At 39.2% G+C, this 23,730-nt stretch overlaps 1 protein-coding gene and 1 long non-coding RNA gene across 3 annotated transcripts in view; one reads left to right on the plus strand and one right to left on the minus strand.

The window, feature by feature from the left end:
- The window catches only part of LOC133554867 (membrane-associated guanylate kinase, WW and PDZ domain-containing protein 3), a 117,366-nt gene that overhangs the window by 12,457 nt on the left and 81,179 nt on the right, over positions 1–23,730 (plus strand). The window contains exon 2 of the mRNA XM_061904103.1: positions 19,676–19,965. Coding sequence (XP_061760087.1) covers positions 19,676–19,965 — 290 coding nt within the window. The remainder of the gene's footprint in view (positions 1–19,675; positions 19,966–23,730) is intronic.
- LOC133553958 (uncharacterized) lies at positions 10,916–14,218 on the minus strand. Of its 2 annotated transcripts, none has more exons than XR_009807025.1 (3): positions 13,647–14,218; positions 12,502–12,660; positions 10,916–12,310 (listed from the first exon to the last, which is right to left on the minus strand). It is a non-coding gene; the product is annotated as an uncharacterized LOC133553958 (long non-coding RNA). The 2 variants fall into 2 exon arrangements; XR_009807026.1 differs by lacking the exon at positions 13,647–14,218 and adding an exon at positions 13,087–13,226.

Raw genomic sequence — 23,730 nt, forward strand, 5'->3', positions numbered from 1 at the left:
TTATGTATGGTGTGCGACTAGTGAGTGTTACCCGGAGTGTTGAGTGAAGTTCGGAAGTCCAAGAGGGGAAAGGCAGGCTTAAAGGTCCGTGAGCAGGCATGAGATCAAGGACAGGAGCGAGGCGTCAAAAGTCTGTGTCCAGGCGGGAGGTTGAAATCCAAAAGGAGCAGCCAGGGAACTGGAGGGGATATGAGGAGCCGAGACACACTTCTCGTAACGTGGGAACAGAAGAAAGGCTGCTGGAACGACAAGGGACACTAGACAAATGAACACGGAGGAGGAGAAACACATAGAGAGAGAGAGAATGCATAGAGCCAGGGTTTGTCGGCTTACTGTACGGGAACAGGTCGTTACGTTCTGGCACGGAACGCAGGTCTGCACTGGCTTAAGAAGCCCAGGGATTTCATACGCGACAGGTGTGCAGATTGCTGATTGATTGCAGCTGTCTGCTGCAGCCGGAGTGGCACGCTTGTGTGCTCTTGAAGGTGCGCCCAGCGCACAGATGAATGCGCACTGAGGTGCGCCCAGGCCGTGACAGAATGCTCTATTTTCACCATGGGATTATCTACGACTCTATTTTCAGAAGTTTTCTTTTTTTAAATGAAATAAATGCAGGGACACACTTTGAATCAGACACCAACCAGATTTAAAAATCTATAAAAAAAATAAATAAATTGGTTATCAAAAATAAAGAAACATACATAAACGTTGTATGTTTTTTACATGTTATGTGTGAATGGGAATGGAGAGACAAGTGTCTCTAAGTAAAGAGTGTCCAAACTTTTTCAACTAAAGGCTGCAGAGAGAAAGATGTTGGGGCCATTTTTATATTATTCACTTCACTTTCAAACCCAGTGCAATATACGGATATTTTAAACAAGAAAATCAGCCTGCAGGTTACTAGCTTTGTGTTATAGCGTCAACATTTAAACTTTTACTAATTACATTACAACTGTTTGCAGTTTTATTCAATTATTTTTTCCCCTAATTGTACTTTTAGAATGTGCCGCGGGTCTGTTAAAAAAATTAACTGTGGGCCGGAAGTGGCTCTTAGGCCGCACTTTGGAAACCCTTGCTCTAGGTGAATGGAAATTCGTACATACATGCATGTTTTAATTGTGTACTGTACTGTACATGTCAACTATAAGATGATGTTTATAAGATGATTTACGCTTCATTCACTTGGTCCGCATTGCCGGCAGTAAGACGGACACGTTTCCAGTGAGGGTTGAACTCCGCCAAGGCTGTCCTTTGTCACCGATTCTGTTCCTAACTTTTATGGACAGAATTTGTAGGCGCAGTCAAGGCGTTGAGGGTATCTGGTTTGGTGGCCGCTGGATTAGGCCTCTGCTTTTTGCAGATGATGTGGTCCTGATGGCTTCATCTGGTTGGGATCTTCAGCTCTCACTGGATCGGTTCGCAGCCGAGTGTGAAGCGACCGGAATGAGAATCAGCACCTCCAAGTCCGAGTCCATGGTTCTTGCCCGGAAAAGGGTGGAATGCCATCCCTGGGTTGGGGAAGAGACCCTGCCCCAAGTGGAGGAGTTCAAGTACCTAGGAGTCTTGTTCACGAGTGAGGGAAGAGTGGATTGTGAGATCGACAGGCGGATCGGTGCCGCATCTTCAGCAATGCGGACGCTGTATCGATCCGTTGTGGTGAAGAAGGAGCTGAGCCGGAAGACAAAGCTCTCAATTTACCGGTCGATCTACGTTCCCATCCGAATAGCTCTTGCTGCTGGAGGCTCACATTATAAACAATGGGAGGATGTCAGGAGCCCTACAACCCGTGACGTCACGCGCACATCGTCTGCTACTTCCGGTAAAGGCAAGGCTTTTTTATTAGCGACCAAAAGTTGCGAACATTATCGTGCATGTTCTTTACTAAATCCTTTCAGCAAAAATATTGCAATATCGCAAAATGATCAAGTACGACACATAGAATGGACCTACTATCCCTGTTTAAATAAGAAAATCTTATTTCAGTAGGCCTTTAACATTAATCCTGAAACACACAGGGAGCCAATGCAGAGATTTAAAAACTGGTGTAAAGTGAGCCCACCTTCCGGTCTTTGTCAGGAAATGTACCACTGAATTTTGTAATAATTGCAAAGGTGTAGTAACCTTTTAATGAACACCAGAAAGCAGGGCTTTACAATATTCTATAGGACTTGTAATAAAAGCATGCATTAGCATTTATATTTTGCCCTGAGAGAGAAAGATTATTTTTTGTCAGCCGCTTTCTGACCATTTCTTCTCTTTTGTTAGCAGTCTTATCTACGTGCCTCCACTTCGACTGCGTCCTCTCCCCGTCAGCCATGTTGTAGTTTTTAGTGCTTCCAAATGGAGTGTGCTGACAGATACAAGTTAGAAATATACCCTACTTTGTATTGGAAATGGCAACAGTGGAGGACACATGTGCATATAGGAGCCAGTCTGCCCCACAACGAGAGGATATAGAACGAGAGGATATAGAAAAAGAAGGAGCTTACTGACTACAACCGTACAATCTTCAGGGAAATCTCTACCATACATTGAGATATCCACTGACATCACATGTGGGAAAAATTTCACAAATTGGGTAAAATTCCAAACAGCTGGTTTGAAGGAAGTATAAAGAAAGGCAATTTGTTTTGTAAATATATCTGACATACTTTCCTGGTTTAATTTTACATTTTTGACATTTTTGCAGATCCCAAATCCAAAAAAAACAGGTACCAATCGGTAAGAAAAGTTTTGCATTATAGGTTCCCTTTAAAAAAACAATACATACAAAGTTGAATAAAAGGGCAAACAGGTGTAATGAATTGAGAAAACGCTAATATGTTGACGCTAATAAGAAAAAACACAAAAAAAAAAACAGCCACACTAGTTTAAATGTAACTTAGATAATGGGTTTCACTATGTGAAGAGCTTTGAGTCACTAGAGCAGGCGTGCCGAAACTTCTTCTGCAGGCGAGCTACTTTTCAATTGACCAAGTCGAGGGGATCTACCTCATTCATATATATCATTTATATGTTTTTATTTATGAAACATACGTTCTTGTTAACATATTAAAGGTTTTTAATGATAATGCAATAAGGTTTAACACATATAGACTCCTTTCTTTCATGAAGACAAGAATATAAATTGGAGTATTACCTGATTCGGATGACTTGCATTGATTGGAATCCGACAGAAGTGCGGATAACAAAATTCCTCCTTTCTGTCCAATACCACATGAAAGTGGTTGGTTTTTGGCATCTTGTTTGTCCAGCTTCCATACTCGTTTTTATACACTTTACAAGAAATCCATTAGCTCCGTAGCTTGCTAGCTTGTGCACGCCAGCTTTTTGAGACTCTTATTCTGTTAGCGTAGGCAAGAGGAACCAGCGCTTTTATTGTGAAGGTAGGAACTATGCAGTCGGTCTTTAGAGTTTTGAAAGCAGGTACGGCGCGAAAGTGTTGAAATAAAAAGTGTTTCTCGCCTTCCTGTCTATCACTTTTTCTTAATAATGAGCTCGCAGCAGCCAGTGTCATCTCACAAGACCCCAGGTGTCGTGAATGTCAATCAAGTGACGAAAGTGACGTTTTGGGGAAGATTGATGATCGCTAATTTTTGGGTCTATTTTTTTAAATGCCTGGCTGGCGATCGACTAACACATCCTCCGCGATCGACTGGTAGCTCGCGATCGACGTAATGGACACCCCTGCACTAGAGAAAAGCGCTTTACAAAAATATAATTCATTTCACTTCAAAGTGGACATTAGTATTGTGCTGGATAAACAATAAAGACAATTTGATGCTTTCTTGCCAGGATGATTTCTCAGCGAGGAACTCGATTATTCATTCAACTTAATTGATGTGTTTGACTTACAACGTTCTGCTACAGGATCTTTCAAGACTCTTGTGTTTGTGGCTATTCCCTCGTGGGCTTGTTTCGGTGCTTTGGCTGGACTTTGAATCAGTGAATACTGCGGTGGCAAAACTCACCTGAAACAGCATTCAACAAATCAACACAATCCAAGTCCAACATCGAAATAACTGCTTGGATAATAAGTCAAACATTTCAGATGATATTGTACACATTTTTGACAATGGGGCAACTGTACAACTCCTCCAGATGTTGTTTTTCCAGGACGACGGTGTTGCAGTAATAATGCGCCATTGGGGGCATAATAGTCCTTTTTCAAACAACTGTGCGTGACACAGCTGTTTTTTCTCCCCTCTGTACTATTACCGCCTTGAGCTTTCTCTCGGAATAAACAGAAATCATGTAAATATATATTTCCAAGAATAGATTCCACATGATGTGTATTTTTCCACCGACTGATTGTTGTGGTCTGAACTTTCACTGTGGTACGTTTGGAAGGGTCTCAGGCCGCAGGGACCCCGGTAGAGAGGAAGTCAGTGAAACGGGATATGTATTGGTCAGCTCTTTCATGAGCTGAAGGTTACGATTTGCTGCACTGCAATGTTTTCATAAGGATAAATAGACTCTGTATTGTCTTCTCTTTTGGACATTTCATTTGAATATGATGCATTATAGTTATGTCACATTGCACATTACAAAATAATAACACAATAATTAATTAATCAATTCATTGATTGTACACACACACACACACACACACACACACACACACACACACACACACACACACAAACACACACACACACACACACACACACACACTATTCCTGTTGTTTCATTACAGCACGTCCGATAAGGAGTAGGAAGTAGCTGAGCTTATTTAATCCTAGCCCTTTTAATACCATAGTCATTTTATCCAAATTCCTCTGTAACAGAACAATGAACAAATAAATGATGAATACATAATATACCAAGGTAAGCATACAAATATTAAATACATAAATAATCTTTGTTTCAATATAAAGAAAAAAAAAAGATTCAATATCCAACCATCCATTTCTACCGCCCGTCCCCTTCGGGGTATGCAGTGTTAGAGCTAGGGATTTTCAAAATGGGGTCCCAAAAGTGGGATCTGAAAAAATTACTGTGGGAACCCATCTATATGACTTGATAGGGTCCCACAGTAAATTTTTGAGGTCCCACGTTTTTGTAACCGTTTTGAAAATAAATGGTAAATGTATGCATTGTCCTGTTATATCTCACAATCTAGATCAGTGGTTCTCAAATGGCGGTACGCATACCCCTGGGGGTACTTTAAAGTATGCCAAAGGGTGTGTGATATTTTTTTTTAAATATTCTAAAAATAGCAACAATTCAAAAATCCTTTATAAATATATATATTGAATAATACTTCAACAAAATATGAATGTAAGTTTATAAACTGTGAAAAGAAATACACAATGCAATATTTAGTGTTGACAGCTAGATTTTTGTGGACATGTTCCATAAATAAATATTGATGTTAAAGATTTATTTTTTGCGAAGAAATGTTTAGAATTAAGTTCATGAATCCAGATGGATCTCTGTTACAATCCCCAAAGAGGGCACTTTAAGTTGATGATTACTTATATGTGAGGAAATCTTTATTTATCATGGAATCACTTGTTTATTTTTCAACATGTTTTTGGTTATTTTTATATCTTTTTTTCCAAATAGTTCAAGAAAGACCACTACAAAAGAGCAATATTTTGCTCTGTTTTACAATTTAATAAATCAGAAACTGATGACATAGTGCTGTATTTTACTTCTTGATTTCTTTTTTCAACCAAAAATGCTTTGCTCTGATTAGGGGGTACTTGAATTAAAAAAATGTTCACAGGGATTACATCGCTGAAAAAAGGTTGAGAACCACTGCTATAGATAATAAAAACATTTTTTATCTGATAAGTCTATCGATAAAAAGTATGTGCATTTATCATAACGCACAGTCAGCATCTCTGCTTCAGTAAACAATGAGGGTGATTACGTCACTGTCGGCGATGCGAGCGACACTTAATAACTTTTCTGCCACTTCTCCTAAAGACTTCCTTTGAACACTCCTCGCACATTAACACTTCAAAAGGCACATTTTGCCCCGTTTGTTGACTTGCAAAGTATGTATTTGGGGTGGAGAAGTCCGGTCTGGTGCTGGTTAGCTTGAAGCTAACAGCTAGCCTGTCTCCATCGTCGAACGATGTCGCTTCAGCGGAAGATAAAAGTAAAGTTTCCATGGACTCACAAAGACTAAAACAACTCATTTACTGGCGCAGGATGAAGTTAAAGGTTGACTTTAAACTCACCTTAGTGCATACTTGACAACCCTCCCGATTTTCCTGGAAGAGTCCCGAGTTTCCGTGCCCCTCCCGAAAATCTCTAGGGGCAACCATTCTCCCAAATTTCTCCTGATTTCCACCCGGACAAAATATTGGGCACTGCCTTCAGCGTCTTCTGCAAGTCGTCACGGCCTGCCTGCCCAGACACATGACATGTGTGGCTTTTTCACATACTTAAGTAAATGCAATGCTTACTTCATCAACAGCCATACATGTCACACTGAGGGTGGCCGTATGAACAACTTTAACACTGTTAAAAATATGCGCCGGCCCTGGGATGAGGTGGCGACTTGTCCAGGATGTACCCCGCCTTACGCCCAAATGCAGCTGAGATAGTCTCCAGCACCCCCCGCAACCCCAAAAGGGACAATCGGTAGAAAAGGATGGATGGACAAATATGCGCCCCACTGTGAACCCACACTAAACAAGAATGACAAACATATTTCACAGTAACACAACATAAACACAGCAGAACAAATACCCAGAACCCTTTGCAGCACTAACTCTTCCGGGACGCTACAGTATACACCACTTAGTGTTTACCATGAAGTCTTTCTTTTGACAGCTCCTACCGGTAAAGTTGTCCGAGTGCCAACTGAGGCAGAAAATATAAACAAAACAAAACACAGGCGGAAAGCAATAATCGATAAAATAAAATAAAAAACAAGCAAACCGGGTAGTAAAAAAAATAAATAAATAAATCTGCGTCCGGGAAACTCACGGGCTTCCGGAAATGCGAGTCCTTTCGGATTTCAATGCGTAAAAAGACGCAAAAAAAACGTTAACGCCAACATTGTGTATATATATATATATGTATATATATATATATATATATATATATATATATATATATATATATATATATATATGAATATATACATACATTTTCCTAATCAATTGCTGTCCTGGTATGCGTGCTGTTTTTAATGGAGAATTTAACTTTTTCCAAGTTACTGTAGCCTTGTACAGTAGTTGGCATATTGGATGAGGTTTTTTTTTCCTGGTACTGCGGCTTCTGCAGCCCCCATACCAGAAAATGTTTATGTTGGGTTAATGAACAATATTAAATCCGGAGTACCTACACTTTTTGCCTACAAGGCCATGAGTGAGGAGTTTAATCCCATACTGTCATACATTATATAAATTGGCGGAGATGATCAAATTTGCTAGATGGCAAATATTTAGCTTTGCCATCTATGATTGTGTGAGTTTGAACAAGATCAGTATGAATCTGTAATAGTTGATTCAACTATTCAACTTAAATAGAAAAATCAGGTGGCGAGTTGTCCAGGGTGTACCCTGCCTTTCGCCTGAATGCAGCAGATAGGCTCCAGCAACCCACTACCTCCAACCCCCCACCCTGTGGCCCCGAATGGGACGAACGGTAGAAATGGATGGATAGAGAGAAAAAAATGATTGAATGAATGAATTGAATTACTTTTTCCCTTTATTGCATGTGTTTGCAGCAGGCTCCTGATATCAAATATATAAAGATCAATCATGTTATTATGACTGACATCCACTGGATTTTGCATCGTATGTCTTCCCACTACTAAGGGCATCCGAGCGCCGTGTTTTTAAGTGCATCCTGGTGAGTGTGGAGAGAGTGGAGCAATGGCATGGTGTGTGTCAGTGTCGGGATGAGTCTGGACTTCAGCGGTCCTGACAGCCTGTGGCTCATTAAAGCGCCATCAGACACACGAGGTCAAGACAACAGCAACTGCTCGTGCGCATGCGTGTAACGTCCACACACAATGTGACTAAGTATGCTCAACAAGATCTGGATATAATGCCACGAACCAATCATTTTTTTTTTTTTTTTAGCATTTTTATAATGACCAGCAACTGCACGGATGTTTAGAGAACTCTAAAGATAAATCATGAAATAAGCAGCGGTTTATGAACATATGACATCACGCACACCGGAATGCTTTAATTGTGATTAATGCATGGAGTTGATAGTTAGTGCAATGTTTTATGTGTGGGTGGACGGCTGGTGAGCTTTAGGGAAGCAGGTCAACAATGTTGCTGCAGAAGCTCTCACAGCAGGGTAGAGCCACTCAGCTTCAAGGTTGAAATGATAAGCATAATTTCAGGTTTGAAGGCGTCACAGTAAACTGTGCAATTTGTTTTTGTTTTTAATGTTTTTTTTTTTATTCTAATGTGCTAAAAGAGTTATCACCCCTGAGTCAACTGAAAAGAGGTTTGTGTATTTGGCTTTTTGAGTAAGCTGCTCCTTATCCTCAAAGTAGTGTTGTAAGGATACCAATATTTTGGTACCGGTACTAAAATGTTTTCGTTACTTTTCTAAATAAAGGGGACCACAATTGCATTATTGGCTTTATCTTAACAAAATATCTTAGGGTACGTTAAACATATGTTTCTTATTGCGGTTATTGCAGGACTGGTACATTTCAGAGACGATATTGTACCGAAAATGATTCAATAGTATCGCGGTACTATACTAATACCGGTATACCGTACAACCCTACCTCAAAGTCTGACCAATGTTGCCAGAACAAAAGTCCCACAAGGTGAAAGAGTAGTTGTCGCCATCTCGCTCTGACCTCTGCACTGCTTCGTTTTCTCTCTTCATCTCTATCTGTATTTCACAGAGCTCATTCGCATTTTCATTTTTTGTCTCCTCAAATGTTTTAAATGATGCAAAGAGAAGAATCTCTATCACCTTTGTCCATTTAGTAGAACATATAAGCTACTGTATATCCTTCTGACTCTTCAATTGAACCTAATTCAGCATGCAGGCCCAGAGGGTCAAGGGGTGCCAATGCAAAGGCTTATCTTGCCAAAAAGTACTGGCCTTGTTATCTTTCTAATAGCTGAGGGTCAGCTGAGTCTAACATTTGCCTAAGAGGATTGGAATGTGGAGAAGTGATGTATAATTACTAATCTTCTGGCTAAAACAGAAGTGGAGTTATGTTAATAAGTGAAGAAACTTAATTACCCTTATACATCAAAATAGTCATTCTTAAAATATTGTTCGGCTTATGTGGGCTTGGGAGGGTAAAAATATGGTCAAAAGGGAACTTAACTCTTGTTTGGGGAACTCAAATGATTTACACTAGTGTTTTAGCAGTGTGACACACACGCTCCATTTTGAATTAATTTGGTCTGCACAGGTGCAACTAATCTTAATCTTTTTCTTATTTTTAAATGTAATTATTTTTATAGCACATTAAAAAACAACTTCAGTAGACCAAACTGCTGTACAGACATGAATGAAATTCCAAAATAGTGCAAAACGGTGTAAAATGTATACATTTTAACACAGCAGGATGAATAAAATTGTTAAAAGTGTGGGTTGGCATTGTTTGGCATGATCCCAAGATGCAGAGAAGGCAGGTGGTGTATGAGTAGAAAGTCCCTTCAGTACAGTGCTCCTCAATTATTGTCTGTTCACCCCTCTAAGCACACCTCTGCATAACATTGTATCCTTATTAACATTAAAGAAAAAAAAGAAATATAGATTAACTTACAACAAAGAACAACGCTAACATAGTTATTTAGTCTGTAACAGAAAATATTTAAAGTGCATCAATTTGCATGAAAGAAAATCCGATAAAACACGTTAACTTACAAATAGGCCATTAGGTGAACCAGGAAAAAGTGTCTAGAAAGTGATTTTTGTTCCCACGTCTGGGCACTACTCTTTTTTTGCATTTTTGCATAGACAATGACATTGTGGACATGAGGTTAAAAGTTCTCCGCAAAATATCCTGTCAGTTTTTTTTTAGAGCCATGAATGTATAAAAATAGGAATGACAAAAAAAACAAAATCTTATGCAGCTGTTTTTTCTTGTAAATGTATTTACCTTCATTCTGGAAACAGAATATCTCTAACAAATTGACATTAATGCATATACCTAACTGTCAGGCTTGCCCCTGACAGTTTGTCTATGTTTTAGTTTTTTCCTCTGCATTTGTCTGTTACCTGTGTTTAGTATTTCCTATCTTTTAGTTCCTGTCAAGTGCTCTTAATTTGTGAGCTTCCTGTCTTGTTCCCTGAGTGCTGTGTTCCTCTCAGTGTGTTTAGTATTTCCTGTCCTTAGTTCCTGTCTAGTGCTCTTATTTTGTCAGCTTCCTGTCTTGTTCCCTGAGTGCTGTGTTCCCTGAGTGCTGTGTTCCCTGAGTGCTGTGTTCCCCTTCAGCTGCGGCTGATTGGTATCTGGCTACACCTGTTGCCAATCAGCCGGTTCCAATTTGTACCTCCTTTGTCTTGTGTCATTTGCTGGATCATTGTATTGTCATTTGTATTGTTGTTGCCTCATTTCACTCTTGTGTCTTTGCTACCTGTCGTGTCTGGCATTATTTCAGCTATTACCTGTCATGCTACATCTTGTCCTGGTCGTCGTAGCGGTAAGCTGTTTTTGATAGCCAGTAGCTATTTCCAGTTTTTCTGTTTGTTATCCTCTGGCTTCCATGCTAAAGTTCCTTTTTGTTTCTTGTTAGCTTCTATGCTAAAGGCCTTTTGTTTTTTATCCGCCCACGTGCGCGCTTTTGGTTTGAACCCTTTGTTTGGTTTTGTCTTAGTCTTTATATTAAAATCATGTTTGCTCACTCCATGCCTGCCTCCATCTCTGCATCTTGGGGTTTGTCAACAAATAACTCCGACACTAACATTTGATACAAGTATTTTAGCATTGGTATACTTTAATTTGAATTTAAACCATGAAACATACAAAACAAATGAAAAAAAAACTCTTCAAAGTAAGTGAATAGCAACCTGTACAATTGAACATAAACATGGTACATTTTGCTTAACAATAATGTTTTATACATTAAAAATTTCAGTAGATACTGTGTTATGAGAGGAAGTAAAAAATAAAATGAAATGAAGAAGACTTTGGCCCAAAATGGCTGACAACAATCAAAATATCGAATAATGCCGAAAAATGGAAATACAACAAAAACGGCATTACAGTTTAGGATCTGTACACAATATGGTATAAAACAATATTTACATGAACAAAACAATGTGTTGATGTCACAGCAGGTCTTGGGTATTTTTATATATATATTTTTTTGTTATTTTGTCTTAACTTAGCACATTGTTAAAGCCATATCTCAAGAATTATTTGATAGATTTTCCTCAAATTTGGCACAAACTCAAACTATGATTATTACATTTTTATGGTCAAGTACACTGTAACCTCACATTCTATTTTGAAAGTATTTAACTTAAGTAACTAAAAAAAGACATAGTGAAATACTCTGAGGGATTTTCTCAAATGTGGAAAAAACTCAAATTTTTATTAGAGAACTAACTGATTAAGTGTGACTTTGCGTATTCTGAAGGAGGGAGACAATTTTCATCTCTTAGCTATCACTATCATCAGAGCCATCTTCCCAGGTTCTTTATCCTCCGTTTCCATGGAAATATTGGCACAATTTTGGCACCAATGCAAATGAGTACAAGACAGTCGTACAGACATACAGGAAATCTTCCTGTCTCACATTTGTTCTGCTTTCAGCTGCAGTGGACTACCTTTAACACACGATCAGGGGCAGGATTTGTAGTCATCCATGTAACTATTAACCATCCATCCACAATGTGCCATCCATTGCCATTGGGTGATTGAGCAGACATTATACCTTTGAGATTCTCATTATTGCAGCCTGGTAGTTTGCCCTTTTGCAATGTTGGTGCAGGGCGTCACTTGTAGGGGACATTGAGAGTTCTGGCAAAGCTGATGATGCCATGCAGAATGCTCTGGACCTTGCAGCGTTGACATTTTCTGCAGATGAATGGCCTTACAGGTGGCACACATATTTCCTTAGCACATCAAATGTTGACTGGTCCAATTCAAAACTGCTTCCCAGATGTGTAAATGCAGACAGGTACAGCATTCGTATGGTGAGTAGTTCCACGACCTGACAGTGTCTCCTCCTCAAAGTCAATATTGTCCCACACCAGTATTGTAGGAGTCTTCTTCGAGAATCCAATTTTGTCTCTGCCCTGTAGTAGTTGTAGTTGGGCAAGGCTAGTGTCTAGACTGACGACTGTGTCCCATGAAGAAAAACACCAGTTGGGAAAGCCCAGAGTCAGTCTTCTCTTCAATTTATCCTGCCTGCAACATAAGAACACAGGGAAATAGGAGCACAAGGGTGTAAATAAAGATATATTCATATTGAAAAGTATTAGTAGTTTAAATATATTATCAAAGCTTTTTTTCAAATTATGTATTATTATTTTGATATTTTCCAGCATAAAAGTGTTTTACATCACTGCCAAAATGCCAAAAAAAGCTTCTGTTGTTACCTGTAATTCGAAGGATCACAATCTTCATGTTTTTGCACCGTATTTAAAAACATTCGTCATAGTTGGTTCATTCTCAGCACCTTCTGATTAACAATTATCTTTTGGCATATGATCCTCTCTCAGAATATGTTGTAGTTGGCATCAAAGGTTGGTTCACTTCTGAAAAGAAAAAGAAAAAGAAACACACACACACACACACACACACACACACACACACACACACACACACACACACACATTTATTTTGTGCCAAAACGTATGCAGTCAAGATTGTAGCTACATACAAACAGCCTTTACAAGTGCATTTAAAACAAATATAATATCATGGAAAAGTCAATTAAAAAAGTGAAACTTGTATTTATTCTATATTCATTTCATTATTATTGACACTGTATCTGTCATGCATCTATAATCCATCCATCCATTTTGTACCCTACCGCTTGTACCGTTCAGGGTCGCTGAAGTCTATCTCAGCTGCATTATGAATTGTAATTTATAGTGTGTATATAATTGATAATGCATTTTAATAACTCACACTTCTTCATCTGCGGTTCAGTAACTGCTACATCAGACTTTGTCACGAACCTGGTGTACTGTCTGGAACAGGACTTGTGGTACCGCACTTCCATGGCCACACAGTCTCTGTCTTCAATATGCAAGAGAATGCTACTGTCTTGCCTTATCCTGGCAGCGTTCATCAACTTGCCTAAAAATAAAATATGATTAAATGGGCAGCATGGTGGAGGAGGGGTTAGTGCGTCTGCCTCACAATACGAAGGTCCTGAGTAGTCCTGACTTCAATCCCGGGCTCAGGATCATTCTGTGTGGAGTTCGCCTGTTTTCCCCGTGACTGAGTGGGTTTCCTCCGGGTACTCCGGCTTCCTCCCACTTCCAAAGACATGCACCTGGGGATAGGTTGATTGGCAACACTAAATTGGCCCTAGTGTGTGAATGTGAGTGTGAATGTTGTCTGTCTATCTGTGTTGGCCCTGCGATGAGATGGTGACTTGTCCGGGGTGTACCCCGCTTTCTGCCCGATTGTAGCTGAGATAGGCTCGAGCGCCCCCGAAAGGAATAAGCGGTAGAAAATGGATGGATAAATGTTTCGTATGTGTGTAAGTGCTACGTGTAGAGTGTGTGTTTACCTGCTGAAAGCGTTTCTGCCTGTGAAAGATGGTCCTTCTGCCGGTTGCCTCCCACGGTAATTCTCTCGTTGGTTTTCTTGCAAATGATAGAAATGGCAGGGAGCACAGGGCCAGCAGAACCGATAGGCAGGCCTGTCTTCGATCTTAGTTTTTTCTTTGGAATGTCACTTGTCGAGACTGAAGCGTTGTCCGATGCCACAAACTCATTTTGACCCACATCCAACCGTTTGGCCAGTTTTTGGCAGAATCCAAACGCTTCTTATCAACGGACCACCGGTAACAAGTCGGGTGAAGCCTAGCGTCATCAGGAATAACTTTAAATTCAACACCGATACAGGATTTCAATATCTTGGCTACTTCATAAGACTCGCCATCACAGCAAAGCCACCGTTTTTAACAATTCCTGTAAGTATCCCACCTTTTGATAGTGAAATCATTCACCTCTTCTTTCCAAACAGACGTAACATCTATGTAGCATATTTTGTTGTTCTTTTTTCGAACTTTTTTAAGGTGTTTTAGCTGATTGAGAGTATTTTCCTCTTCATCGCTCGACGTTGTTGACATCTTGGATCTGCGCGGCTACCCGATTGGTCGAATGTCAAGCACGTGACAATAACGTCACCTCTTGAGACGAAAATATTGTTACGCCAAGCAAGAAATAGTCCCAACCTTAAACACTAATTTAAAAAATGTGCCTGCATATCCAGTAGAGAACTTTTCTTCTCATTGAAAACCAAAATATATTTTTCAAGAACCAAAAATTATTTAGTGCCCCAACATGGGAACGAGGTTAAACGAAAAACAGGTTCACCTTACGGCCTAAAAACAAAAATGAATAATAAAAATTGTGCAGATTTTTTTTTTTTTAATCTATTTGAGGAAGATCACAGTTTTTCCATTTGCTTACACACAATTGTACGAACTGTGTGTCTTTTTTCAAAATATATACAAACTTTTCCAAACACCACATTGAATTTTCTTGATTCCTAGATTACAAACACCGTTTCCATATTGAATTGAATTGAAATATGAGTTGGGAAATTGTGTTAGATGTAAATATAAATGGAATCCAATGATTTGCAAATCATTTTCAACCCATATTCAGTTGAATATGCTACAAATTAAGACAACATATTTGATGTTTAAACTGATGAACATTTTTTTTCTTGCAAATAATCATTAACTTTAGAATTTGATGCCAGTAATATGTGACAAAAAAGTTTGGAAAGGTGGCAATAAATGGTAATAAAGTTGAGAAATGCTCATCAAACACATATTTGGAACATCCCACAGGTGTGCAGGCTAATTGGGAACAGGTGGGTGCCATGATTGGGTATACGAGCAGCTTCCATGAAATGATAAGTACTTCACAAACAAGGATGGGGTGGGGGTCACCAATTTGTAAGCAAATTGTTCAACAATTTTGGAACAACATTTCTCAACGATCTATTGCAAGGAATTTAGGGATTTTACCATCTACGGACTGTAAAACCACCAAAAGGTTCAGAGAATCTGGAGAAATCACTGCACCTAACCCATGATATTACGGACCTTTGATCCCTCAGGCGGTACTGCATCAAAAAACCGACATCAGTGAGTAAAGGATATCACCACATGGGCTCAGGAACACTTCATAAAACCACTTTCAGTAACTACAGTTGGTCGCTACATCTGTAAGTGCAAGTTAAAACTCTACTATGCAAAGCAAAACCCATTTATCAACAACACCCAGGAACGCCACTGGCTTTGCTGGGCCCGAACTCATCTAAGATTGATGGATGCAAAGTGGAAAATTGTTCTGTGGTCTGACGAGTCCAGATTTCAAATTATATTTGGAAACTGTGGACGTGGTGTCCTCCGTAACAAAGAGGAAAATAACCATCCGGATTGTTAGAGGCGCAAAGTTCAAAAGCCAGCTTGTGTGATGGTATGGGGGTGCATTAGTGCCCACGGCATGGGTAACTTACACATCTGTGAAGGCACCAATAATGTGAAGGGTCCAAAAAGGTTTTGGAGCAACATATGCTGTCATCCAAGCAACGTTATCATGGGCGCCCATGCTTATTTCAGCAAGACAATGCCAAGCCACGTGTTACAACAGCGTGGTTTCGTAGTAAAAGAGTGCGGGTACTTTCCTGGCCCGCCTGCAGTCCAGACCTGTCTCCCATCGAAAATGTGTGGCCCATTATGAAGTGTAAAATACGACAGCGGAGACCCCGGACTGTTGAACGACTGATTCTCTACATAAAACAAGAATGAGAAAGAATTCCACTTTCAAAGTTTTAACAATTAGTTTCTTCAGTTCCCAAACGTTTATTGAGTGTTGTTAAAAGAAAAGGTGATGTAACACAGTGGTGAACATGCCCTTTCCCAACTACTTTGGCGCATGTTGCAGCCATGAAATTCTAAGTTCATTATTATTTGCAAAAAAAAAAAAAGTTTATGAGTTTGAACATCAAATATCTTGTCTTTGTAGTGCATTCAATTGAATATTTGTTGAAAAGGATTTGCAATTCATTGTAGTCCGTTTATATTTACATCTAACACAATTTCCCAACTCATATGGAAACGGGGTTGGTATTTGTAAAATGACACACTTCAGTCAAAACATATGCAAATTCATCAAAATAAAGCAAGCATTTGTTAAATTGCAGTTTTATTTTTATCTCACTCACTCAGACTTCAAATTATAATATACTATTGGAGTGAGTTACCCAGAACAGTGATAAATACAAAACATATTTATAAAAAAAAAACAATTTTACTATAAGAAATCACGTTTGGGGCATTTTGCTCGACCTTTGAAGCATATGCATCATCCATAGCAATCTTAATTTTGGTAACACTTTAGTATGGGGTTCATATTCTAATTAACAAAGACTTAATTTACCGTAGAGTTATTTGGTTAGGGTTAGGGTTAGGATTAGGGCACTTTATTTGTTTTAAACTATTTTAGTGGCGTTCTGTACAAGAAGTGCACTTTAATTTAGTGTTGTTTTGAATATGTCATCTTACGGACATCATGCACAAAAGTGCACTAATAATTTGTTTTAAAATGTATCTGACAAACTTGCATTTTCGGTTTTGGAAATGACATGAATGTTTGTGCAATTGCTTAATAGCGGTTTAAAAAATACAGTTTTGGTCAATTGACTTAGTTGTGATTTCCCTCAATGTATGAAAGTTCAAATGAGCATATAGTAATGCAGTATGAAAAATAATTTTTTAAGGCAAATTATCGAGACATACATCGTGTATCGTGACATGACCTAAAAATATAAAAGGCCATATCGTCCAGCCCTACTGTAACTTGACAAAATATAATGAAAAATCCATAGCAATCGTCATTGTTTACTTTGAAGTGGGCCTATACGTAAGTACCTAAAGAGAAAGCAAAAATATCCCGTAATTTTTTCCAGAACTGCTCAACAATGATGCTGCAAACAGAAACTATTTATTTTTACTACAGTTAGGTAAAGTAACATATCACAGTAGTCAACAATGATAGGCAGTACAAATTAAAATGTGAGACGCCCCCCGCGACCCCAAAAGGGAATAAGCGGTAGAAAATGGATGGGATGGATGGACAAATAAAAAGGTTTGAAAAAAAATCTGGGGATAAAAATTTCAAATGGAAAAAAATTGTATAGCTATAGCACCCACTTGAAAGCTGTATTTTCAATGTATCGCCTGTGTGTCTTTACACCTGGTGGATGTGATTATCCAATGTGTTGAATTGTGTGGTTGTTTACAAAGCCATCCCTTTTGAGTGACCAGGAAGTAACTTCACAATCCTTTTCTTTGTGTAAGGTGTAACAATGTGTGTATCACAATCATAGTGTGTGTGTAACACATGAAGATGTTTGTATCACAATCATAGTGTGTGTGTAACATGTGAAGATGTGTGTATAAAAATCCTCATATGTGTGCGAGATGGGAAGGTGTGTGTAAAGCATTGTGTGTAATATTTCGCAAAAACTGTGAAGCAGAGTCTATGCCTAATATTAGGCAAATCTGCACAGTGGTTTTTCTTAATGTGTGTAGACTTTTGTTAACTGTGTGAACATTTCAAATTTTTTGGGTAAGCAATTGGAAAAAACTGTAACGGCAACAATGAGCACAGTTTGTAGGGAACAGCTTTTCGAAGCGGTGTCACATGTGGGAGGTCGGATCGAGGTTTGTTTTCTCGGAATGCAGAACGGACAGCTCCGGACAACAGCGTGAGGTAGGAAATGATTTATAAATCATAAATCATACACGTACCAAAAAGACAGAAACAAGCAAAAGAAAAACATGCCGATCGCACGGGAAGCTAAGGCAACAACTTTGCACAGGAATCAAGAACAGGAATACACCAACGTGACAGTTGCATACCGCAAACAATGAAGCCACACCGACTGTGGCGAGTAACGTGAATAAATAGCTCTCTGATTAGTGCTCAACAGCAGGTGAATGTGCCGAGCACTAATGAGAGGCAGGTGAAACCAATTAGCACCCATGGTAACCAAAACAAACACCCAAAGTGCACAAAACAGGAACTAAGGGAGTCCAAAACTAGCAGAACATAACTAAAAAAAACATGATCCGGACCACGGATCATGACAAGCGGGGTTTGAAGCATGATAGTGCATGACACTGATAAAACATGTCGCTTCCCCCCTGTCCCAAGCATCGCACTGCGCCCCCAGGGGGGGCCTGCACCACTGTTTGATAAGGACTGCTTTAGTAGGCACCAAGAAATAAAACATAACAACTAAAAGCTCGGAGGTGAGAAGAGCTGTCAACTACAGGTGAAAATGCAAAAGGACAACTGTTAGCAGAAGCAAAGTTACAATTTGATTGATTGATTGATTGGACTTTTATTAGTAGATTGCACAGTACATTACATATTCCGCACAATTGACCACTAAATGGTAACTAAATGGTAACACCCGAATAAGTTTTTCAATTTGTTTAAGTCGGGGTCCTCGTTAATCAATTCATGGTAACTTGCAGGTGTGTATTTAGCAATGTACCAAAGCTGTCTGAAACGTGGCGATGGCACGCGAAGCCATCACATTGTGAGTGTCCTAATCACCAAACGGAGGCAGGTGTGTCAATTAGCGCTCCACATCGGCTGTGATGAGGCAGAGGAACCGCACAGGAAGTGGAAAAACCAGGAGGAGGGAGCGCTGACACTGAAACTAACACAAAACACTGGGAAATATACAAAGGTAAAACAGTTGTTAATGATCATAACAAAAGTACTACATTAGCAATTGCATAAAAAAGATTACACATAAAAATACAAAAATAATGAAATATATTTACAAAACAGGAAATTCAACGGTATCTGTACGGAAATTCTACGGTATTCTCTGGAAAAATCTATGAATCTACGGTAACCTAACTGGTTTGCCCATTGTCTTTCTTAAGCATATTACCGGACTATACCTCTTTGGTAGTGTATTCTATGCTTTCATGTGTACACCCCCACTGTCACACTTCCCTGTGTGGCAAGGTGACACAGGAGTGCCGTCTGTTCTCTCCGGACATCACAGCTGTCACGTCACTGTCAGCTTAAAGAAATCCTGTCAGCAACTTTCTCCATGTTTACTCTTGCCACTGTTTAGTATTTGCTCTCCTCACCTTAGCTGTGGAACAAATAGAAGAAAAACATGTTGTGCAGCACTGCATTTGTTAGAATGCAAATGTCTTTATTTTTGATGTGTTTTCAACTCCCCACAATCTTTCTGGTCAGCTTTTTCCCATGTGACCTGGGAAGAACTGCCGTGTGTTGTCATGTAAACACAACGTCAAACCTGCTGCACACATGAGGGATAGATAGCGTCCGTGTGCCAGTCATTGTTCTGGTCTTTGTGTTAAACACACAGGTGAAGACAACATTCCCATATTCCTTTTTGAGTAAGTGTTCATTCAAGATTCTAAATGATCAGCTAACAAAGGTGCATCATCTTGACACTTTTTTTCTTTTTAACCGGATCACACTTTACGCTCAACTTTAATCGGTGTTTCCTTTTTCTTTGCAGCTCATTTGCCATGTCTAAGACGGTGGCAAAAAAGCAGCACTGGCGTTCTAAGATGCAGGACACCTTTGTCCCCTTGATAGGCTCATCTGGGGATCTCGGCATCGCCATTGGAGGAGGAGCAGATTATGGAGAGTTTCCTTTTGTCACAGTGGCTCCTGGGGACACAATCACAGTGGGCGACATCATTCTGGAGATTGGTGGAACACCCGTATTGGGCATGACTTTAGGAGATGTACGAGGTGTCCTCAACTCCTGTCCACACCCTGTCCGCATCAAAACAGCATCACCAGGTATGACTCAGCAAATTGTCAGTTAAATGCGCCAAACAAACGCACAATTCAGCAGTTCGCATTCATTTTAATAAAATGTCTCAATTTTCTGGTAACGCATACAGGCTGAATTTATATGTGATACAGTTCTGCTCATGTATTAATGTTCAGGTATACACCATGGCAGTTTGAACATTGAAAAATATAACCCAGATCAGATCATCAATCATATACCATGTGCATCGAAATACCCAATTTTCCTCAAAACCGTATTTTGTGGACTATAGAGCGGTATACAAGCCGCACTCACAACATTTTAGAAGAAAAAACTTTTTTTCCCACAAATTTGCTGAACCGGACTATGAGCTGCAGATACATTGTGAAATTGGTTAATTGCACATAATATTTTTTAAATATTTATTTGTGGCCCATTTGCAACCTTGAAAACGGCTGATCTAACAAAACAAAAGTCAGTGTCATGGACCCAATAGCTATGGAAGCTAGCTCTCCAATCAGCCAAACAGACTCAATAACTCCACAGTGAAATTTTGGTAAATTTACAGGAGAATTTGTGAAACTGAAACAATACAAAAATAATTTCATTTTAAATTGATATTACTAAAACACACATTTATAAACGTTTTAGCATATTAGCTAACGCTAACGATGTTAGCTTGATTACATTACGATAGCCCTTACAAATGCGCATGAAAACACCACTAAATATGTGAGACTTAGGTAAGTTTGAATGGTTTGCTTGGAGTGATGAGTGAAGAACCTGCGATGAGGTGGCGACTTGTCCAGGGTGTACCCCACCTTCCACCTGATTGTAGTTGAGATAGGCACCATCGCCCACGCGACCCCAAAGGGAATAAGCAGTAGAAAATGGATGGATGAGTGAAGAACGACACTGTTGACAAATAGTAGATGGAACAGCACATTTACTTCTGGTTTAAGGCACTAAACAGAATGAAATACTCTAGACCCGGGGTGTCAAACTAATTTTAGCTCAAGGGCTTCATGAAGGAAAATCTATTCCTACATGGGCTGGACTGGTAAAATCATGCCATAATAACTTAAAAATAAAGAAAACCGTATTTTCTCTGTCTCACTTTGGCCAAAAATAGAACAGGTAGATTCTAAAAATGTATATACTACAAATAATCCTCTTGGCAAAACACTTGACGTTTGAAAACTCTTGGGAAAAAAATGGTGCAGTTTCTAAAACACCATGAAGAACACGATGAACTTGTGTTTTTACAAAGCCATTAAACTTTTAGCACTTCCTGTTTGGCATTCTAATGTTGGCAGTTTATTAAAAATGTTTGGAAAAGCAACCAATTGTTTCCACAAACCGCCGCATTGGGGAAATCGGCATACTGCCACAACACATTCCTTCATCATCATTCAAATATTACAATTATAATTAAACATGTTGTCAGTTATCAAAAGGACACCATAGCTTTGTGATGTAGCTTTTGTGAACAGAGCCTGCCTGGACTTAAAGACCTCGTTTTAGTTCTTTCACCTTCTGTAGCCTTTGGTCCGTGTCTATATTTTTGTCTTTGTCTTTGTGTTTCTTAGAAGCTTCATAGTGCCTTCTTAGATAATATTATTTCATTACAGCCACACTTTGTCCACACAGTCTTGCATTTTACCTCCATGAACATGTACTCTGCCTCCCACCTGGCTTGAAAATCCCCTGTTCTCACCGTCCACCTTCTGTTTAGCCATTATTGGGGAGGGGGTTTGCTGAAAGTTGACATCTTCCCTGAATGCTGATCAATAATGAAGCCGAGTTCGCGGGCTACCATTGCATTGTGGGGAATGGAGTATTGGTGCGTGTAAAACAGCAGCAGGCGGCTGTGGCCTGTGGGCTGGTTCTAATACTAATCAAATATCATCTCGGCCATGGGTTATAAATTTGATAATTCATTCCAGATCCGTCCCTTGACTTTGACACCTAGGCTCTAGACCAGGGGTAGGGAACCTATGGCTCTAGAGCCGAATGTGGCTCTTTTGATGACTGCATCTGGCTCTCAGATAAATCTTAGCTGACATTGCTTAACACGGTAAGTAATGAATAATTCCGCTGGTAATCACAGTGTTAAAAATAACGTTCAAAATATAAAACATTCTCATGCATTTTAAACCATACATCCAGTTTCTACCGCACCTGTTCAAGAAGTTGCATTAATGGTAGGAAGTATTTTATTTATTGTTGGTTAGCTTCAGAATAACAATGTTATTAAAAAGAATAAGAGACTTATTATACTCTAAAAAGGTTGGTCTTACTAAAAATGCACACATTTATATGTATTCAGTCTTTAAAAAAAAATGATATGGCTCTTACGGAAATACTTTTTAAAATGTTTTGCTTGTATGGCTCTCTCAGCCAAAAAGGTTCCCGACCCCTGCTCTAGACCTTCAACCCACAGCACCTACAGTGAGCAAACTCCTCCAAAAGATGGCGGAACAGCATAAACAATTACAGAGATTTCCAGCGTCTCTGTCTGTGTTTTATGAAAGCTATTTGTTGAATATGAAACTTTATGACCATTAGTGAAGAAAAATCCACAAATTAGCTGCACCGTTTCATAAACCGCTGGGTTCAAAGAAACAAGTAGCGGCTTACTATCCAAAAGATACTGTAAATTATAAGTATGCTTTGCGGTGCATAGACCATTAAATATGTAGTGATGAACAGATGGATGATGGCAGCTAGTGGAGTAACACCAAGGTTCACTAAGGTGAATGATTTAGTCCAGGTCAAAGCAAACACTTATCAATCAATCAAATCAATCAATCAAAGTTTATTGATATAGCCCCAAATCACAAGTGTCTCAAAGGGCTGCACAAGCCACAATGACATCCTCGGCTCAGATCCCACATCAGGGCAAGAAACAACTCAAACCCAATTGGATTACAATGAGAAACCTTAACATACTGACAGTGTCACTCTGTCACTTGTTTTTCTTTCTTTGTATGATCTTTTACTACCATCATGGAGTATGTTTGTATGTTGTTTCAGGTGTGCAATAAATGTAAGGCCAACATTTTCAGATAGAGATCATTTGATCATTTCTTAGATTAACAACGTAGAAAATTAACAACTTTTAAGGTCTATGAATGTTCTAAACTTTTATATCCGTGTAGCGTAGTGTTGAGAGTGGATTTATATTGTAGTGGAGGTTTGCCAGAATGTAGCTCAACTTCCCGTAAAGCTTTTTCAAATAGTGGGGCATTGTAAGGTAGAGAGGAGATGGCGTGAGAGACAGTGTCTTATTCACGCTTGAACTATATACACTTCTCCAGCTAGGTGGCAGCAGTGCTCGAATGAATCAATAGGATGACCAGTAAATTTGGCCAAGTATACATAGCCTCTTTACCGTGAGTATGCTAGGTGATGAGTAAATGTAATATATAATATCTTTAGTTAGAATATTATCTTTATTTGGAGCAAGTGTGAGTTAACAACTACCTTGACACATACATATACAAAAAATAAAAGACATCAGATTCTCAATAGTATTTAAATTCAAGTGCAGAGGTGCCAATCAACATTTCTGCCAGTGGGTGCTCCACTAGCATCAAAAAAAAAAAAAAAAATAGACGTTCAGCGAAGTTATATTGCTCAGTGGCTGAGTGGTTTGAGTGTCCGCCATGAGATCGGTAGGTTGTGAGTTCAAACCCCGGCCGAGTCATACCAAAGACTGTAAAAATGGGACCCATTACCTCCCTGCTTGGCACTCAGCATCAAGGGTTGGAATTGGGGATTAAATCACC

The sequence above is a fragment of the Nerophis ophidion genome, linkage group LG06 (genome assembly GCF_033978795.1).
Source record: "Nerophis ophidion isolate RoL-2023_Sa linkage group LG06, RoL_Noph_v1.0, whole genome shotgun sequence".
In the NCBI taxonomy this organism is placed as follows: domain Eukaryota; kingdom Metazoa; phylum Chordata; class Actinopteri; order Syngnathiformes; family Syngnathidae; genus Nerophis; species Nerophis ophidion.